The sequence below is a fragment of the Monodelphis domestica genome, chromosome 1 (assembly GCF_027887165.1).
Source record: "Monodelphis domestica isolate mMonDom1 chromosome 1, mMonDom1.pri, whole genome shotgun sequence".
NCBI lineage: Eukaryota > Metazoa > Chordata > Mammalia > Didelphimorphia > Didelphidae > Monodelphis > Monodelphis domestica.
Window position 1 is genome coordinate 718,351,496 of NC_077227.1, and position 20,259 is coordinate 718,371,754.

The 20,259-nt window shown below is 38.7% G+C and overlaps 1 protein-coding gene across 3 annotated transcripts in view; it reads right to left on the minus strand.

Annotated features, from left to right (window-relative positions):
* UBE2D4 (ubiquitin conjugating enzyme E2 D4 (putative)) overlaps positions 1-20,259 on the minus strand; it is a 45,424-nt gene that overhangs the window by 16,388 nt on the left and 8,777 nt on the right. For 2 of the 3 annotated variants that reach the window (XM_001376616.5, XM_056812095.1), the window contains exons 2-4: positions 17,425-17,488; positions 14,649-14,680; positions 14,471-14,548 (exon numbers count right to left, since the gene is read on the minus strand). In XM_001376616.5, coding sequence (XP_001376653.2) covers positions 14,471-14,548; positions 14,649-14,680; positions 17,425-17,488 — 174 coding nt within the window. The remainder of the gene's footprint in view (positions 1-14,470; positions 14,549-14,648; positions 14,681-17,424; positions 17,489-20,259) is intronic. The other variant, XM_007477566.3, reaches the window with a different exon arrangement.

The window sequence follows — 20,259 nt, forward strand, 5'->3', positions numbered from 1 at the left end:
GTCATAAATCCTTAAGAATTCCCCTGGATCATTGTATTACTCAGAGTAGTCAAGACTTTCACAATTGATCATCATATAATATTGCTTTTATTATATACAATGTTCTTCTGTTCTGCTAATTTCATTCTGCATCAGTTCACGTAGGTATTTCCAGCTCTTTCTGAAATCATCTTATTCATCATTTCTTAAAGAACAATAGTATTCCATCACCATCATATACCATGATTTGTTCAGTCATTCCCCAACTGATGGACATCCCCTCAATTTCCAATTCTTTGCCACCACAAGAGCTGCTTTATTTTTGTATACTTAGGTCCTCTCCCCTCCCCACCTTTTTAAATCTGTCTTGGATTCAGACCTAATAGTGATATTATAGGATCAAAGGGTATGCACAGTTTTATAAATATATATATATAAACATATATATATATAAATAAATATATAAAAAATATATATAAAACTTTGGGCACAGTTCCAAATTGTCCTCCAGAATGGTTGGAAAAGTTCACCACTCCACGAGCAATGCATTAGTGTCCCAACTTTACCACATCCTCTCTACCATCTATCATTTTCTTTTACTGTCATACTGGCTAAATTGATAGGTGTGAGCTTGTACCTCAAATATTTTAATTTCCATTTCTCTAATCAAGAGTGATGTACAACATTTTTTTCATACAATTATTGTTAAGAAAACTAACTATTGGGGGCAGCTGGGTAGCTCAGTGGATTGAGAGCCAGGCCTAGAGATGGGAGGTCCTAGGTTCAAATCTGGCCTCAGACACTTCCCAGCTGTGTGATTCTGGGCAAGTCTCTTAACCCCCATTGCCTAGCCCTTACCACTCTTCTGCCTTGGAACCAATACAGTATTGATTCCAAGATGGAAGGTAAGGGTTTAAAAAAAAAAAGAGAAAACTAATTATTCATAACCTTTGACCATTTATCAACTGGGGAATGACTTATATTCTAACAAATTTGTCTTAGTTCTCTTTATACTTGAGGAATAGACTTTTATCATAAAAATCGGTTATAAAAATTTCCCCCCAGTTTGTTGTTTCCCTTGGTAAAGGTTAAAATTAAGGGTTTGACTAAAATACATGATTAAAGTATTATTTCTCAAAGTTGAAGTGACCTTTAATAGCTTTTATTTACAAAAGAGGTGGAAAGAGTGAAAGTAGAGAAATACAAAAGGGTAGAGAAAACATTAGCCTATCTAAATAAATATTGCTATGGTTGAGCCAGGATTTGTTAAATTTCAACTAGAATTAAACTCTCTCCAGAAGACAGGAAAGGAAAGCCAGCTATCCACTTACCCAAGTTCCCTCCAAGAGGCAGGTCAAGACAATGACTGGAGCTGAAGGTGATTCCTGAGGCTGACTTTCTTCCTTGAGTCCAACTCCTTCTTGAAGCCAACTTCCTTCTTGGAGTTGACTCTCTTTCACACCTTCCAAACCATGGTTGCATTGGTTTTATTTGTACAAAAACTTATGATAATCAAAATTATTCATTTTCCATTTTGTAATGTTCTATATCTCATTTGGTCATAAATTCCTCATTTCTCCATAGATATGACAAGCAAACTATACTATGTTCCCCTAATTTGCTTATACTATCACTCTTTATATGTAAATCATATAACCACTTTGATCTTATCCTGCTAACAGGTGTGAGATATTGTTCTATACCTAGTTTCTGCCATACTGTTGTCCAGTTTTCCTAGCAGTTTTGGTCTAATAGTGAGTTCTTATCCCCAAACTGTGATAACTGTGATTAGGGGTTTATCAAACACAAGATTGCTAAAGTCATTTACCCCTGTATATTGTATCCAATATATTCCACTGATCCACCATTCTATTTCTTAGATCAGTACCAGACTATTTTGATGATTACTGCTTTATGGTACACATTGAAACCTGGTTCTACTAGGCCCCCTTCCTTCACATATTTTTCCACTAATTCTTTGATATTCATGACCTTTTGTTCTTCCAGATTATTTCTCCTAGTTGATATTTTTTCATGGCTTGATTGATGTAGCACTGAATTATTTTTATCATTTTAGCTTGCCTACCCAAGAGCAATTAATATTTTTCCAACTGTTTAGATTCAACTTTATTTGTTGAATTTTAAAGGATTTATTTGTGAAAAGTGTTTCATAAGTTTATATAATTCTTGTTTGTCCTGGCAAGTAAATTCCTAGATATTTTTACACTGCGTAAAATTATTTTAAATAGAATTTCTCTATCTCTATCTCTTGCTGTTGGATTTTGTTGGCAATATGCAGGAATGTTGATGATTTATATGGGTTTATTTTATATCCTCTAATTTTGCTTTGGTTCTTCATTATTTCATCTAGGTTTTTTAATTGATTCTCTAGAATTTTCTAAGTATATCATATCATCTGCAAAGAGTGAGTTTAGTTTCCTCTTTGCCTACTTTAATGATTTCAATTTCTTTTTCTTCTCTTACTGTTAAAGCTAGCATTTCTAATAAAACATTGGATAACAGTGGAGATAATGGGCATTGTTGCTTTAGCCCTGATCTTATTGGGAAGGCTTTCAGCTTATCCCCATTGCAGATGATACTTGTTGATGGTTTTTGATAGATGCTACTTATATTTTAAGTAAAGGCCCATTTGTTCCTCTGCTTTCTAATGTTTTTAAAAGGAATAGGTGTTGCATTTTGTTAAAGGCTTTTTCTGCATCTATTGAGATAATCATGTGATTTCTGTTAAGTTTTGTTACTGATATGAACAGTTATGCTAATAGTTTTCCTAATTTTAAACGAGCCCCTGAATTCTTGGTATAAATCCCAGCTGGTCACAGTGAGTGATCCTTGTGATATATTGCTCTGGCTTCCTTGCTGGTATTTTATTTAAAAGTTTTGCATTTATATCCATTAAGGAAATTGGTTTGTAATTTTATTTCTCCATTTTTGCTCTTCCTGGCTTATTTATTTATTTGTGTCATAAAAAGAATTCTGTAGGATTCCTTCTTTGTGTGTTTTGCCAAATAGTTTATATAGTATTTGTATTAATTTTTCTTTAAATGTTTGACAATTCAACTGTTCATCTAGCCCTGAGGATTTTTTTTAGGATGTTCTCTGAAGGCTCAATCAATGTCTTCTTCTGAGATAGGATTATTTAAGTATTCTATTTCTGCTTTTGCTAAATTGAGAAATTTATATTTTTGTAAATATTCATACATTTCACTAAAACTATCAGATTTATTGGCATATAATTGGGCAAAATAGCTCCTAATGATTACTTTAATTTCCTTTTCATTTTTAATACTGGTAATTTTATTTTCTTCATTCCTTTTTTGAAGCAAATTAACCAATGCTCTAAGATTGTATTTATATTTTCATAAAACCAACTCTTATTTATTAGTTCAATGCCTATCTTATTTTCAATTTTATTAACTTCTCCTTTGATTTTTAGCACTTTCAATTTATTTCTCAATAGGATTGAGGATTCCTCAATAGGAAAACTCAATTAGGAGTTTTTAATTCATTCTTTTTCTAGTTTTTTAGCCATGTAATTGACGATATGGCAATACAAAATGGATCTGCAGAAAAAGCAAGAAGCTTAAAACTCTTGGAATGCCAATCATCGGAGGAGGGGCAGAGGAGGAGAGACGGTGTTCCAATGGAATCTTGAAGGGAGCAATTAGGAAAGTCCAGCTGTTTGAACTTCACTTCCTTCTCTGGCTTTTGGATGAGAAGGTGGAAGACAAACTCTCTCTATGGTTATTGCTTATCCATTACACTGAGTGCTGAGAAGACTCTTGGGTTTAGCCCAGAAGAAACCTGTCAGCATTTGCTGTCAACATCTCCCCTTAAGGAAAGATAACTTTGTTTCCTGAATTTGAATACATCTTGAAATATTCAATCAACAAAGATAACTCAGAAAGTTTAGGGAGACCTATTTTCCCCTCACTCCCTACCCTCTCCTTACCTCCTCTACCCAAAAGAATAAAAGACCCCTTAGTTAAAAGAGTTGATTGTGGGATTTAGTTATTAGGGGAAATCTTCAAGCTTACCATTTCTGAGAACATTTCAAGGCAGTTGAAAGGGAACAGGAAGTAGTATAGGGGATGGGGCCCAAGATCCAGTCTTTTCCCCCTAGCTTGTATTCTGGTGTTACTGCTTTAACATTTCCCTATTACCATAATTCCCCTAGTAGCAGTATCTACTACAGTCACATGCCCAATTCAATGATTTGTTTTTTCTCTATTTTATTGATGCAGACTTTTAGAGATACAAATTTTCCTGTAAGTACTGCTTTGGATGTATCCCACAGATTTTGATATGTTGTCTCCTGCCATTTTCTTTAATGACATTTTTTATTTTCTATAATGTTTTCTTTGACCCATCCTTTTTTAAAATTAGATTTAGTTTCTTGTTAATGTTTTGTCTTTCCACAGATCCTTACTAATAATTTTTATTGCATTATGATCTTAACAGTATGCATTTACTATTTCTTTTATGCCCTCATACTCAATTTTGTGTAAGTGCCATGTACTGCTGAAAAGGGGGTATATTCCTTTATATCTCCATTCAATTTTCTCCCAAGATCTATTAAATCTAAATTTTCTAAAATTTCATTCCTTTCTTGGTTTTTTTTTTTTGTTGTTGTTAGATTTATCTGGATCTGAGCGGGGAGGGTTAAGATTTCCCAATAGTAGTTTTACTGTCTACTTCCTCCTGAAACTCATTTAATTTCCCCTTTAAAAATTTGGAGGCTATATCATTTGGTACATGTTTAGTCTGTATAATACTTTAGTATTTTAGTATTGATAGTATTTGTCAATGAATCTATCAAGATATAATTTTCTTCCTTATCTCATTTAGATTTATTTTGCTTTAGCTTTATAGATTCTGCTCTAGCCCCTTACCTTTACTCTGCGAGTGTTCCTCCCTCAAATGTGTTTCTTACAAACAAACATACTGCAGGACTCTTTTTTAATCTACTCTGTGATCCATTTCCATTTTATGGATGAGTTCATCCCATTCACATTCACAATTCTACTTACCAGCTCTGTATTCCTCTCCATCTTATTTTCCCCTTTTGATCCTGATCTTTCTCTTTTTACTTTGTCCTTCTTCACAAGTGCTTTGCCTTTAATCACCCTCCACCACTTTCCACGCCCTTCTATTACTCACCCTCCCCCCCGCCCCACCTTGTCTTATTCCTCTCCTGCAGTCAGGGGGCCTATACCCAAATAAATATAGTTGCTATTCTTTCTCTGAGTCAATTCTGAGGAGAGTAAGTATTGCTGGTCACCACCCTTATTCTCCCCTCCACTATATATATATATATATAGTTTTTTCATACCTCATTTGGGGAGATAATTTACTCTACTTTAATTCTCCCTTCCCTTTTCTATTAATGTAATACTCTTTTTTTCCCCTCCTGATTTGGGGGGGGGGGGTATATCATGTTTTCCTAATCAACTTATCCCACACTCTGTCTCTATATACTTCTTCTAATTGATCTGATAATGATAAACATTTTAAGCATTAACGATATCTTTCCATATTGGTATATAAACAGTTTGGCCTTACTGAATTTCTTACATTTTAATTTCTTATTGATCTTTTTATGCTTCTCTTGAGTCTTGTATTTGAACATCAAATTTTCTGTTTAAGTTTGGTCTTTTCATCAAGACTGATTGGAAGTTTTATTAAATGACCATTTTTTCCCCTTGAAAAAATAAACTGAATTTTGCTGGGTAGGTGATCTTAGTTGTAAATAAAATTCTTTTGCCTTATGGAATATTATATTCTAAGTTTTCTGATTCTTTAATGTAAAAGCTCTTATATCTTGTGTAATCCTAACTGTGGTTGCATTATATTTAAATTATTTCTTCTTAGCTGCTTGCAGTATTTTCTCCTTAATCTGGGAGCTCTTGAATTGGCTTTAATATAACTGGGAGTTGTAATTTTTTTTCAAGAAGTGATTGGTGAATTCTTTCAATTTCTATTTTACCTTCTTGTTCAAGAATAACAGGGTAGTTTTCTCTGATAATTTCTTGTAATATGATGTCTGGGCTTTATTTTTAATCATGACTTTCAGGCAGTCCAATAATTCTTAAACTGTATCTCCTGGATCTGTTTTCCAGTTCAGTTGTTTTTTCAATGAGATATTTCAGATTTTATTCTATTTCTTCATTCTTTTGATTTTGTTTTATTGTTTCTTGATGTCTCATAAAGTCATTAGCTTCTACTTGACCAATTCTAATTTTTAAGAAATTAATTTTCTTTTGTGAGTTTTTGAACCTCTTTTCCCATTTGGACAATTATGTTTTTAAGGTGTTATTTTTTCTTGTATTACTTTCATTTCTCTTCCCCATTTTTCCTCTCTCTCTCTTAATTTTTGAAATCCCTTATGAGTTCTTCCAGAGCCTGAGATTAATTCACATTTTTCTCTGAAGTTTTGCATGTAAGCTGCTTTTGATCTCACTGTTCCCTTTTGAGTTTATTTCTTTTTTTTTTTTTTGGTTTGTTTTTGTTTTTTTGTCTCCATAATAACCTTCTATGGCTAGGTTAGGTTTTTTGAAAAAAAAAAAAGGTTTTTTTCTCATTTTCCTAGTCCTTTTCTCAACTTTTGTTTTTATCTTAAAGGTGGGCCCTCTTTTCAGGGTAATCACTTTCAGAAACTTCAGTTTTTCCTTGCTGCTACCCTCAGCTCTAATTCTGAGTTATTTTAAGTTTCAGTTCTTCTAAGGTGGTATGAGGGCATGTAGACTGGAAGTGCTAAAAGCCATTTCCACTGCTGATTCAGTCTTCCCCCAGGGACTGATGATGGCTTATAGGGCTCAGGGCCTTACCTCAGGTCAAGGCAGGGGCTCTGGGGCTAACACTGGCCAAACACACTGTGAACTAGGGCCTCAGTAAAGACTTGTGCTAGGGTCTGGAACTTCAAGGAGCTGGCATGTGATACTCTGCTGTTGGCTTAGGCAGGGTCTCGAAGTTGGTTTAGGACCAATTTAGAACTTAGAGCAGCAGGGCATGTGGTGTGGTGGGGGTCTTTCTGTTGGGTTGCACCAGGACTCCTTGGTGTGGCTTTGCCACAAGTCAGTTGTATCCCCATCTCACTCCAGTGAATTAGATCATCTCTGTCTACCTCCACGTTGTTTTTTGCAGGAAAGCTGTTTTCTTCCGTCCTCTTATTGGTTCCGTCACTCCAGTATTCATTTTGAAGCATTATTTTAAGGCTGGTTGGAGAGGATTCTCAAAACAGTTCATGCTTTCTATCCCTCCATTATCTTGCTTCTGCCTCAGGTCATCCCCTTCTTAGAACACTGAAAGATTGGGAAACTTGCCCAGTGTAAATTGTCCATTATGTGTCAGAGGTAGGGCTTTTGAACCCAGCTCTTTCTAGCTTTGGGGGTTCAGCTCTCTCTCTATTCTCTATATGGTACTGTAGATGATTTTAATAAACTAAAAAATAATAACTTATCTTTTATTCTCTCTAGGTCTTTGTATGTCCCATTTCATATCTATTTGCCCATTTGTGACTTTATCCTGTGTACTTTTCTTTGTATTCATGTGGGCAAATTGTTCTCTTTCTGCTTTCTTTGTTTTGCATAATTTTGTATCTTTCCATATTTGTGTTCCTTATTATTGCCATTAGCAGTGGTATAATAATATTTCATTATACTGGCAGAATGATTTGTTTGATTATCCCCTTATCTTTAGACATTTAGACTGTTTCCATATTTTTGCCATTACAATTATGTAACTATACATAATTTTTGTACAGACAGGGTTTCCTTCCACCTTTTAATTAAATCCAAGTACTTGGATTGGACTTATAAAAAAGATAGTTATTGTCTCATTGATAAAGGCTCTAAGGGAACATAGGATGATCCCTGAGGAGAGATAGTAAGCTCGAACCCCCCCTCCCAATTCTGACAATATAATCCCAAATGATCTGGATAAAAAAGATAAAGACACTTAAAAAAAATCAGGTAAAAGTGTTCAAGGAACTCTTTGATAATCACAGGTTTTAAAGTCATGTTCAAAATATGGAAATAAGGGCATAAAACTCCAGACAAGCAGAAAGGAGGAGCATCTCTAAGAATAGTGTTTGGAAGATTGACGTCAGCTCAGCTTTGTATAAAATGTTTTAAGACAATAGCAAGGTGCTTTTCAGGTTTTTTGTAAGGTAAAAAAAGAGCAAAGAAATGTCAGGCCCACTACTTGGGACACATGATATTTTATTCTCAGTCAGATGACAGAAACAATGTTCCTTTTATCTATGAAATCAAGAAAAATGGTCTTCAAACTGAAACGGCAGAAAAATCTTGGTTAAAAGGCAAATGAAGGCCAAGAGCAGGGTGCCGAAAGTAAGAAAACTCTTCGATATCTCAAATTAATTTCAATTTCTCAGTAGCAAAGAGTGAAATTTCAGATATTGAGGGGAAAAATGTACAGACCCAGAAAATTGCTGCTGGTAATTAGGCGAAGGTAAAGAGTATGAAAGGTGTATCAGAGAATCAAATGGCCAACATTTATTATTTCTACTACATGCCAAGTACTGTGCTAAGATAAATGGACAAAGGTCCTGATTTGTAAAGTCTAGCCAGTTTGGTGACATCAATCCTTGGTTACAATTCTATAACTATGTCTTAAATTTTTCTAATTATTCTTTGATCATTATAAAGAGAAATGATTAGAACAAGGCATACCCGAGTCTTTTCAGTGCTTCTTTGGACTGGCTCTCTAGATAAGGAAAATGCTCTAAACATTGTTAAAGGCACCCAGAGGGTGTCACAGTGCACTGGAATCAAGAAGACCCAAGTTCAAATCCAACCTTACTTTTTAGGCCTGGGACCCTGTGCAAGTCACATCATCTGTTTGCTTCAGACTATTTTTTTTTTCATTTATAAAATGGGAATAATAATAGCACTTACCTTGTAGGTTTCTGTAAGAACCAATGAAGTAAAAATGATAAGAGCATTTAGCATAGTACCTGGCACATAAGCAGTGCTATACAGATGTTAGCTCTTATCGGAATTTTCAGCAAACATCTGACAAAACCTCCCATGATATTCTTATGTAGGGACATGGAATGGATAGTCACATAGTTAGGATAGCACAAAGTTGAGAGAACCATGACCAGAGAGTTGATTAAGGAAATCAATGCCAAAATGTCTCTGATAAAGGCCTCATTTCCCAAATATATAGAGAAGTGAGTCAAATTTACAAATTTGAATATAAATAGAATACAAGTAATTCCTCACGTGTGATGGAAATTTGCCCTGCCCCCTTTCCACCTGAACTTGACCCAGAAGCAAGGATTGTGTGAGGGAAATCATTGGGTGAACTGGGCCAAGAGGATAGAATGGCAGCCAGAAAAAGGCAGCAATAGAGTCAAGAGAACACAAGATGGGGGGGTAAGGGGAAATGTCCCCTACACTGCCCCCTGACAAAATAGAAAGCCACAGTTGGCCCTTGAGACGTGACATGTGTGAGTTAGTGGTTGGAGAATTAGGTTTGATAAGCTCTCTTTGATATTGCTCTCTTCTCTTCTGTGTTTATTGCTGGCTAGATTTCTCTGTGTCATAGCTAGGGGGCCTTAATTTCAGCCACAGAATAGCAAGTTAAATGGAGCAATAAGGAAAGTTAACTATATCACTCTCTCTTGTTTTCCCATATTTTTCCCCTACCACCTTTTGATTTAATAAAATTATTAATTTATAGCTAGTCTCATAATTTTCCCTCTTATACCCAATGATAAATGGTCAAAGCATACAAAAAGGTCATTTCCAGATGATGCAATCTAAGCTATCTATGGTCATATGAAAAACTGATCTAAATCACCAATGATCAGAAAAATGCAAATTAAAACAATTCTCAAATACCTATCAAATTGACTAAAATAACAGAAAAGGAAAGTGACAAATGCTGGAGACATGGGAAAATTGAAACATTAATGTACTCTTGTGGAGAAATTAACTGATCCAACCATTCTGGAGAGCAATTTGGAAATATGCCCAAATGGTAAAAAAACTATGCATACCCTTTGATCCAGCTATACACGCCCCAAGTCTATATCCCAAAGACATATTTAAAAAAAAAAAAGGAAAAGGATCTATATAAGGAGATGCCATCCATTGGGGAATGGCTGAACAAGGTGTAGTACATGATTGTGACAGAATAATATTGAGCTATAAATGACAAGCAGGATGGTTTCAGAAAAACCTGGAAAGATTTATATGAACATCATGATGCAAAGTGAAATGAGCAGAATCAAGAGAACACTGTACACAGTAACAGCAGTGATTGATTATAAATCGTTTAGCCATTCTCAGTAATACAATGTTCCAAGACAAAAAAAAAAATTAAATCATTGCCACTCTCTGAAGGCATTCCAGGGACTCTGGCCATGACCCTACTTTGTCCAACATAAGAATTCTCAACAATTATTGGAATGTAGAAAGAGCAAGCATGATGGTTAAAAGGGTAGATGATACAAAATCAGGAGAGATAGCTAATATGTTAGTAGATAGAATCAGGATCCCAAAGAACTCCAACTTAGAGGCTAGACCGAATTTAAGAACAAAGCAATATTCTACATAAGATTAAAAACAAAACAAAATCTCTTTGTTTAACAGCAGTTTTTGCAAAAAAAAAAAAGGACAGAGTTTTGGTTGTCTCCAAGCTCAAAACAAAATGATATGGCTACCAAAAAGACAAAAATTCTCATTTTAAAAAGATATCTAGTATTCTGAATAAAGGAGGTAATAATTATTCCATATACTGAACTACCCGAACCATATCTAAACTACTATGTTGGGGGCAATGGGAAGCCCAGTGGATTGAGAGCCAGGCCTAGAAATGGGAGGTCCTGGGTTCAAATCTAGCCTCAGACACTTCCTAGCTATGTGACCCTAGGCAAGTCACTTAACTCCCACTGCCTAGCCCTTACTGCTCTTCTGTATTGGTTCCAAGACAGAAAGTAAGGGTTCAAAAAAATAATAATAATTAAAAAAAATTTTTTTAAATAAAGTGCTGTGTTCACTTTTAAAAAGACATTGACATGTTAGAAGGGTTGTGGGGAGAGGAACACTAATACATAGTTGGTGGAACTGTGAATCAGGACAATTATTTTGAAAAGCTATTTTAAGTATGCTTTAATTTAATAAAATAAAGTGACTAAAATGGCCACACCCTTGGATCCTGAGATTCTGCTATTAAGCTTATACCCTGAGGAGGTCATCAATGAGAAGAAAATTCCCATATACACCAAAATATTTAGAGAAGCACTTTTCATGGTAGCAAAATATTGGAAACAAAATAGAATCCCATCAATTCCAATTGATGAATGGCTAAACAAATCATAATACGGTAATATAAAAGAATATTACTGTGCCATAAGAAATGATGAATATGAAGAATAGAAAAATATGGAAAGATTTATGCAATTTGATAAAAAAGTAAAAAAAATATGCACAATGATTATAACAGTTTAAATTGGAAAAAAAATTGCTATGAAATAATCAAGTGAATGTTACAAAATTACAAAGAGCAAGCCTGGCCCCAAAGAAGAGACATAAAATGCTTTTAAAGAGGTAGGAAATCCATCAATGTTATATACTATATATAATTTCAGACTTTTTTGATATATTGATCAGTTTTGATGATTTTTTTTCCTGTTCTTTTCTCCCCTTTTTTCCCAGCTTGGCATTGATTTCATTAATTATTTTTTTTTATTTAAACTTAAATTTTTAAAAATTATTTGTTATGTGGGGTCCTCACGAAGGAGATGGGTAATTCTGATTCTATTTAAACCGAAAGATATAAAAAATTTTTTTTTTTTAAAGAGGGGCAATGATGAACTACAACTCATCCAGTAGACACATATCAAGTAGAAAACACTAGGGCTGGGGGCAGCTGGGTAGCTCAGTGGATTGAGAGTCAGGCCTAGGGACAGGAGGTCCTGGATTCAAATCTGGCCTCAGACACTTCCCAGCTGTGTGACCCTGGGCAAGTCACTTGACCCCCATTGCCTAGCCCTTACCACTCTTCTACCTTGGAGCCAATACACAGTATTGATTCTAAGACAGAAGGTAAGGGTTTAATTTTTAAAAAAAAGTTTTATTGCAGAATTAAAATAATGCTGAGAATTCCCAGATCCAAAACTAGGACCAGTGGACAGAAGTCACAGAAACAGGACAAAGAATTTTCCAAAAATCAGAGCTGTACAGAAAATGCAATGGGAAGTTTGTGAAGATTTGAGTATTCCACCCTGGCAGCTATGCAAGAGACTCAAGCATCTGAGAGGCTGCTGAGAGAATCCTGAGTGGAACCAGCGATTAGGCTCAATAACGTAATGATTCCATGATATCTCTGGTGATGGAGATCATGCTGCCTCCCTCCTTTGATTTCTCTTCAGAGTCAAAATTCTTTTTATCACTGGTAAATTCATACTGTCTATGCTTAATACTCTTAAATGGAACACTTCATCTGGTTCTATTGTAGGGGGAGAGGGAGAGCTCATTACTATTTTGCTTTGGAGCTACTCACCTTTTAGTTTCCTTTGCTAGATGAATGTTAACTGTTTGGAGACAAGATTTTAAAGTCTTCATAAATGACCCAGCTTCTCTTTGAATCCTGGGCAAATGTGGCTCCTAAATCTCATTTCACCAACCCCCAAGCAAATCATTACCAGTCCCTTATTCCAAGGGGCAGATACATAGAGTCTGCTCAAGCTTAATTACTACTTAGCTAAATGACCTTAAATAGAAGTAAGCCATGTTGGAACCCATGCTTTTAAATATCAATCTACAAACACAATGATTCGTCCTCCCATTCACACTAACATCATAGTATCTGAAGCACACAGTTTGTTTGTTTTTTTAAAACCCTCACCTTCCATCTTGGAGTCTCTCCAAGGCAGAAGAGTGGTAAGGGCTAGGCAATGGGGGTCAAGTGACTTGCCCAGGGTCACACAGCTGGGAAGTGTCTGAGGCCAGATTTGAACCCAGGACCTCCTGTCTCTAGGCCTGGCTCTCCATCCACTGAGCCACCCTGCTGCCCCCCGAAGCACACAGTTACTGGTGGTGGCAAGATGCCTTCAGGACACTCCAACTGGTCATTTTCCGTCGAACCAAACTGCTTCTGGGGCTCTGATCCCTGTCCGTGTACTACCATAAGCAGGGCACAGGGTGGCAAAGCCAGAGAAGGTGGGCTTCTCTAGCGGCTTCCGATTTCGCTGGTTTATCCCTGACAAGTCTGAGCAGAGAGTAGCACACCTTTTCCAGCGATGCCCACAGAAGCCATCCTCAGTACCCAGCAGGGATACCAAGAAGCGGTTCCGTGACTGTGCCCACCTTTCAAGTCTTGGCCAGATAAAGAGGATAGCCAAGTCCTGCCACCGCTGAGCCCGACAGTGAGTAATTGCAAGGCGTTATTGCCCACAGCGAGCCAGTGGCTAACGGATCCTGTGCCCAGAACCAGAAGACACTAGCCTATAGCTGTGGGCACCGGCCAGGCTCTGGCACTATCCGTAGAATAGTCTACCTATCGAGGTTTCAGGGGGTGCCTCTCCGTGGCACTGGCTCTAGGCTTTCCCCCGGGGGGAGGCGGCACGAAGCCCATCGTCAACACCACATTCCAGAGCCCAGGGAGAGGAGGGAAGAGCCCAAGGAAAAAGCATGGGAGCCGCGTCCTTCCTCTCTGCGTGACCCCATTCCTGACAGTAACAGGACGTCTATCTTAAAGACCGAACACATCACAGATACTTCACTGACAAAGGCTGAGGCTTGGGGAGGGAGCTAAGGTTCTGCTCTCACTTCAGGACAAGTGAAGAAGTCTTGACGAGGTTCACACAACTGAAGTTAGGGATAAGAGAAGAAGAGAGGAAGAATCTATGATAAGAAACACAATCAGACTGAAAACCACAACCAGCACTGTAACTAGTAGGGACCAAACAGGCCTTTACCCCAGGGTAATGACGGCAGAAGGGGAGGGGGGCATACTTCCTGCCTGGGGTGACAGCTCACTCCTGTGTGGCACAAGTCCACTCCCCACAACCCCAGCACCACTCCCAGAAACCCCAACCCCTGCCTTCCCCCCAAACCTCTGTAGAGGCAAAGACCAGACCCCACCCCCACCCCAGGCACCAGCCACATAGCATCTGCAGCTAGACTGCCTGCTGTAGCTGTTGCCCCTCCCCCCAGCGCCCACCCCCAAACCCCTGCCTTTGCCCCAGTGGAAAGCACTCCTAGTTACAGTACAACCACAGCTATTAAACATTTTCAGGAAGTGAAATCATATTCGTGATTAAAATGAAAACACCCGTCTACTGAGCCGTCCCACAGCCCCCAGCAACAATTGAGCCCAAGGCGATCCTGCCTCTCCTGGAGGGGAATGGAGTCAGAGGCCCACAGGGCCGCGTCCCTGTCGCTGCTCCAGGGAGCCTTCTTTACCTGCAAGGGTCAGCCAAAGGCAGTGAGACGGTTCTTACCTTTGGCGGTTTGAAAGGGTAATCTGTAGGGAAGTGAATAGTCAGGAAGAAAACACCACCTTGGTAAGGGCTATCGTTCTAGAATGACAAGACATCAAACACAGCCAGTTAGGAGAAGAAACAGAACCGGAAAATGCAAAGGGGAGGCCAAAGCAGGGAACTCGGAGCTGGTACGTACCGGGCCCATGATGGTGGCCTGCCAGTGGAATACTGAAAAACAAAGAAAGAATATGGTGAAATAATAAATCCAGAAAGTTAAGAACCTCTTGGAGAAACACACCAATCCCACTCTAACACACTGATCCTCACCTCTCTCTTTGCTTTGATCACTCCTTATACTACTCATATAAATTCAGCTCCAAACTACTTGGTAGGGCATCTAGGTGGTCCAGTGGAGAGAGCACAGAACAGAGTCAGGAAGACCCAAACTGAAATCTGACCTCAAACACTAAGTAATAACTCTGTGATCTGGGGCAAATTCATTTAAGTTGTTGGCCTCAGTTTCCTCATATGTAAAATGCAGATAATACTAGCATCTACCTCCCAGGGTTGTTATAAGGATCAAATGAGATAATAATTGTAAAGCACCTGGCACATAGCTATTATTATTGTCTCTTTCCCAAGAATCTTTTTTCTCTTGGTCCATTCTAAAAGGTTTTCTTCAAAAGTATTTCTACCAAAAGTCAATCTTATGTCACTTGAGGTCAAGGATTCTTTTTCTCCATGTTCTACAAATATTTGCCTGACAAGAGTCTTGTGCTGTGTCATGGAGTCTGGGCTTTCAATAGCACTGATGAGTTTTTCCTTTCTGTTTTTTTTTCTTTCTTAACAGGTTTGTAAATCCATCTCCCTCCCTGGAACTTCACCTCTTCAGTGACAAGACACCGCAATTTTCTCACTCTTGCCTGATTCCCATTTTCATTTTTTGTTCTGCCTAAGAGCTCAGGATTATCTATTGTGGCTCTTGTTCTCTTTCCCATTTCTGGAACATCATTCCATTCACCTGATGCCACAGAAGAGAAAGGTAGGCAAGAATATAATCTACAAGAGTCCAATAACTGATTTCCAGGTTCCCGGAGGCAATTTCCATATCTGGCCCTGGCACTCAGCCAACACAATTCACCTCTTCCTTGTCCATACCAACAAGGCAGGATTCATGTGTCACTGATTTCCATCTAATCTGGGTATATAATAGCAATGTAACATCTCTCGCAGAGATGTAGCCCAAGTCCTGAGGGTCCTCTGTCAACCATCTCCTATTATATGTACTCCACTACAACAAAGGCTCTATGCCCAAGAACAATGAGATACACCTTAGTGGAGGAAGGGCAAGGCCCAGGACAAGAGTCAACCAACTTTTTATACCTCATTACTTCCAGCAAAGCTGCAAAGTATCTATGGAAACTGCAAGGTGCCAATCACAAGCCTGGGGCACAGATGAAGGAGAAAGAAAGAGAAAAGAACAATGGGGAACCTTTGTGGACCAAGGAATGAGTGGCTAAACAGCTCAGGTCAGCTGAGACATCTGGGGTTCTCTCTGAGCTTCTGTGCTCAGAATACAGGGGAGCTGGACTCATTTAAGAACTTAAGGGTCATCCGCTGGAACACAGAAGAGCCTGAGCAGAAAATGGGGACATGAGAATGGACTATGTTCCTAACACATGAGCCCAGGGACAGAAACCTTTCTGCATCAACAGCTCCTGAAATCTCTTCATCCTACAGACATGAGTGACATGTAGGCTGCCCCTCAGTCACTTCTTTCTACCTGTTTACCCCTTCTCCATTTACCTCCTCAATGGCAGCAGACAAGTCTGAAAGCAGAGGTCCTAAGAACTGAGAGGACTATGGGGAAGAGGCAAGATGCTAGCAGAGGGGAGAAGAGACTTAGAGAACGCAGGGAGGTCAAGGATCAAACCAGAGGAGATGACCTAGGCAGAGAGCTTTGGGAGGCCACAGGAGTCTTCTCAGGGGAATGGCAGAGGGCTATGGGGGCAGCTCCACTTCACTTTCTCTACCAATTTAGCCAACATTGAGAGAAAAAGCTTCCCGAGTCACTTTTTTTTAAACCTTTACCTTCCATCTTAGACTACACAGTATTGATTCTAAGGCAAAAGAGTTATAAGGGCTAGGCAATAGTGGTAAGTGACTTGCCCAGAGACACACAGCTAGGATGTATCTGAGGGCAAATTTGAACCCAGGACTTCTCTTCTCTAGACCATGATGGTCTCTATCCACTAAGCCATCTAGCTGCCCTCTCAAGTCACTTCTACCACATATATGATAAACAGATAGTAAACAGAGCCAAGGGAAAGCAGAAGAAAAGTTAGGTTGTTGGCCTTTCCTTCTCTCATTTCACCCTTGGCATCAATGAAGGCCAAACTTGGGGACATCCAGGTCCTATGCATGGACATCTGGAGGGGTAGAGAGCTGCACATTTTTTCTGGTCCTAAAGGAAGCCTGACAAGGCATGGGCCATGGCAACACTATCATCACCAATATATTTTTTTTTAACTTTTAAAGAGTCTCGTTGAAAGAGTTAGAGAACTTTTTCAAGAGCTAAGTTGCCTTGTGGCTTCACACTTGTGGTAGTGTGCTACAGAGGGATTTCTAGAGCATCCTAATGGATTATCTGGTAAAGGCCACTGACTAAACTCTACAGAAAGCAATGCCCTCATTTTCCTCCAACAGGGAGGGTGGTGTGATAGCCCTCCTCTATAGGGACTTTAACCAGAGAGGCACACTTAATCCCTGACTATAGACCTGCCACAATATTTCTGATTATCTCCCAATGAAATTGGAATTTAAACCAAATGAAGAGAAAAAGATAGCTGCTTCACTCATTTTACTGTAGGATATCAGCAGTGGGTACATTTTTCCAAAAGCTGAGATGGAAAAATGTGGGGATCTCTTTGCAAGACTCCTTTAACCAGAAATCCTAAAAACCCATTACTTACAATCATCACCCACAGGTCCTGCTGAGCACTGGGCGGGAGGGTCCCTCTGCAAGTCAGTTAATTCCTAGGAACATGAGAAAGTGATTTCAGAATTGTCTGTGTTTGCTGGGAATCCATGACCCAAACTCAGAGTCTCTCACTTAGGAGATATAAAAGGAAAATTCTTCCCACCCCACCAGGTTTTGAGCTTCTGATCCCAGCCATCACCATCTCCTTCTGGAATATTCCTCTGTGCACTTCTTATCTTTTCCCACTCTCTGGCCAACAAGCATAGCAATGGCACAAATAAAGATGCTACCTTTCCTCTCTTCTCAACTGGTTTTGGGGATAGTTTGAGGGTTTGTGAAAATGGTCACAGAGGAGGAATGCACAGGAGATGGCCACCCACATTTAAGCACCTTCAGCCTCATAAGGGTCAAATAAATAATGCAAGAATAAGATTGAGATGATGTTGCCCAAGTTACAATTGAATCAGTAAGCATTTATTAAGTGCCTACCCTGTGCCAGGCACTGTGGCAAGCCCTGGGTACAAGGAAAGACAAAAACAATCCTTGTCCTCAAGGAGCTCATAGTCTGACGGAGGTTGGAGGGAATGACATAAAAATAACTGTGAACAAACAGCTCAATAAAGGATAGTCTGAAGATCATCTGGGGGCGAGGAGGGGAGGGCACTAGTGTTTAGGGACCAGGAAGGATTTCTTGCAGAAAGTGGAACTGTAGCTGAGACTTGAAGGAAGTCAAAAGACAGAGATAAGGAATTAGAGAAGAGAGACAGCCAGGAGAAATGCCTGTAGTTGGGAGACTAGAGAGTTTCATGCTAGTAACAGCAAGGAGGCCAAAGTCACTGGATCATAGAGTATGTGAACAGAGTAAAGTAGAAGACCAGAGAAGTAGGAGGAGATGATGAAAGTCTTTAAAAGCTGCAAAGAAGATACACACACACACACACACACACACACACACACACACACACACACACACACACACTTAATAATGTCTATCTTATGTCTCTAGAGGCTGAGATACCCAATCCTGGAAGCAGTAGAGAGCTACTGGAGTTTATCTGCTGGAGCAAGTGACAAGATCACTGATGCTTTAGGAAAAGCACTTGCATTGTGGAGTGGAGGATGGGCCTACAGTGGGAAGACTTAAGGCAAGAAGACACAAGCAACATACTGACAGTTCACAATAAATGAAGAAAACATCAGACACACAGTAAACTGGTGTGTAGCCAAGAACACTTGTCGTGATAGGACAAAGGCTAATTTATGAATGTCCAAAGTCCGTGTCCTATCCCCTCCTGGCCTAGCACTCTATCCAATGAGCCACCCAGCTGCCTCTTGCATATATTTATTATTTATGACAGTGGTCCTTGCAGTTTCTTAACTCCGACTGAATTTATAATCTCCATGAATCAAATCAGCACCTTGACCACAAGATCTCATATGCTAATATAAGAACTAGAAGGCTTTAAAGAGCTTCTTATAGCTTGAGCATTTGTTAGCTGAATATCACTGAGCTACACACACACACACACACACACACACACACACACACACACACACACACACACAAACATGTCAGGGACAGTTACTGAACTGGAACTAATACTCTTACCAGCTAGCAACTAAAGGGGGAGATCAGATCAAGGACAGTAGGAGCATTTTGCTTAAATGGAAGCTGCCTTAGTTTACTACAGTCATTGCTGCTTCTCAATGAAGTTATTTCACAAATAGGAATGAACTGTCCTATTTTTCCTGAACTGATATTGTCCATCCTCAGTAATGGCACACAATGATTTTTTTCAAGGCAAAGGGTCTTACTTCATCTCCTAGATTCCTTTTAGATCTAAATTCTATGAATTTGGACTAATAATAATTCTTCACAATAAAACTGACAGAACCCTAATTAATGGCCCTGCTCTTAATTCCCTATTTAGACAGGTCACTAGCATCTTATGGTTACTTCTGTGGTATTTCACTGTCTACTCATGCCTTCTCGTATATGTTTGCTCTCTTTCTTTTTATTATATTTTATTTCTTTAATAACATTTTTTGTTAAATTTTGAATTTCAAATGCATTCCCCCACCATCTATTGAGAAAGCAAGCAATATGATATCAATTATATATGTGAAGTTATGCAAAATATATTTCCAAAATAGCCATGTTGCAAAAGAAAATTAAAAAAATAAAGTAAGAAAAGTATACTTCAATATGCATTCATTATTCATTCGTTCTCTCTCTGGAGGTAAACTTTCATTACCAGGCTGCACATTTGTCCACCTCACGTAACCCTTCCTATCCTCATTCTACTTTTATATGCCATAATGTCCTTGTGCCAAGGTCAGGATAATAAGGTGTGTTCATCCAGGTGTATGAGGAGGGATCAGGGAGTACAAATGTGTACAGATGACAGAGAGGTTGGGGACAGGGGTGTTACAGATATGAAATAGTACATACAGGTCCCTGTATAATATTACTATTTTATTTCTGTCGCAAGAGACTCCTTACAAACTGGGATTAGTAATCCAAAGATACTTATAATGAAAAAACACAAACACATCAATAAGACTCTAAGTGGCAATTCTGAGGTTCACCTAGTGGAAGACAACTTCTAATAGTTCTACAGGACTGAAAAGGTTTTGTGGACAGCTACTGACAAACTAGGACTGGAGACTACTGAAAGAGATGTTAATTCAGAGACCCATTGTTCCCAGCCCTGCTTGTCAATCAGTGTTGAGGAAGGCAACAGGATTACATGCTCATTGTCATGCACCTCCCTGTGACCTTGGTACTGCTACCTGAAAATCCTCACATCTCACCTGCCTGACCCAA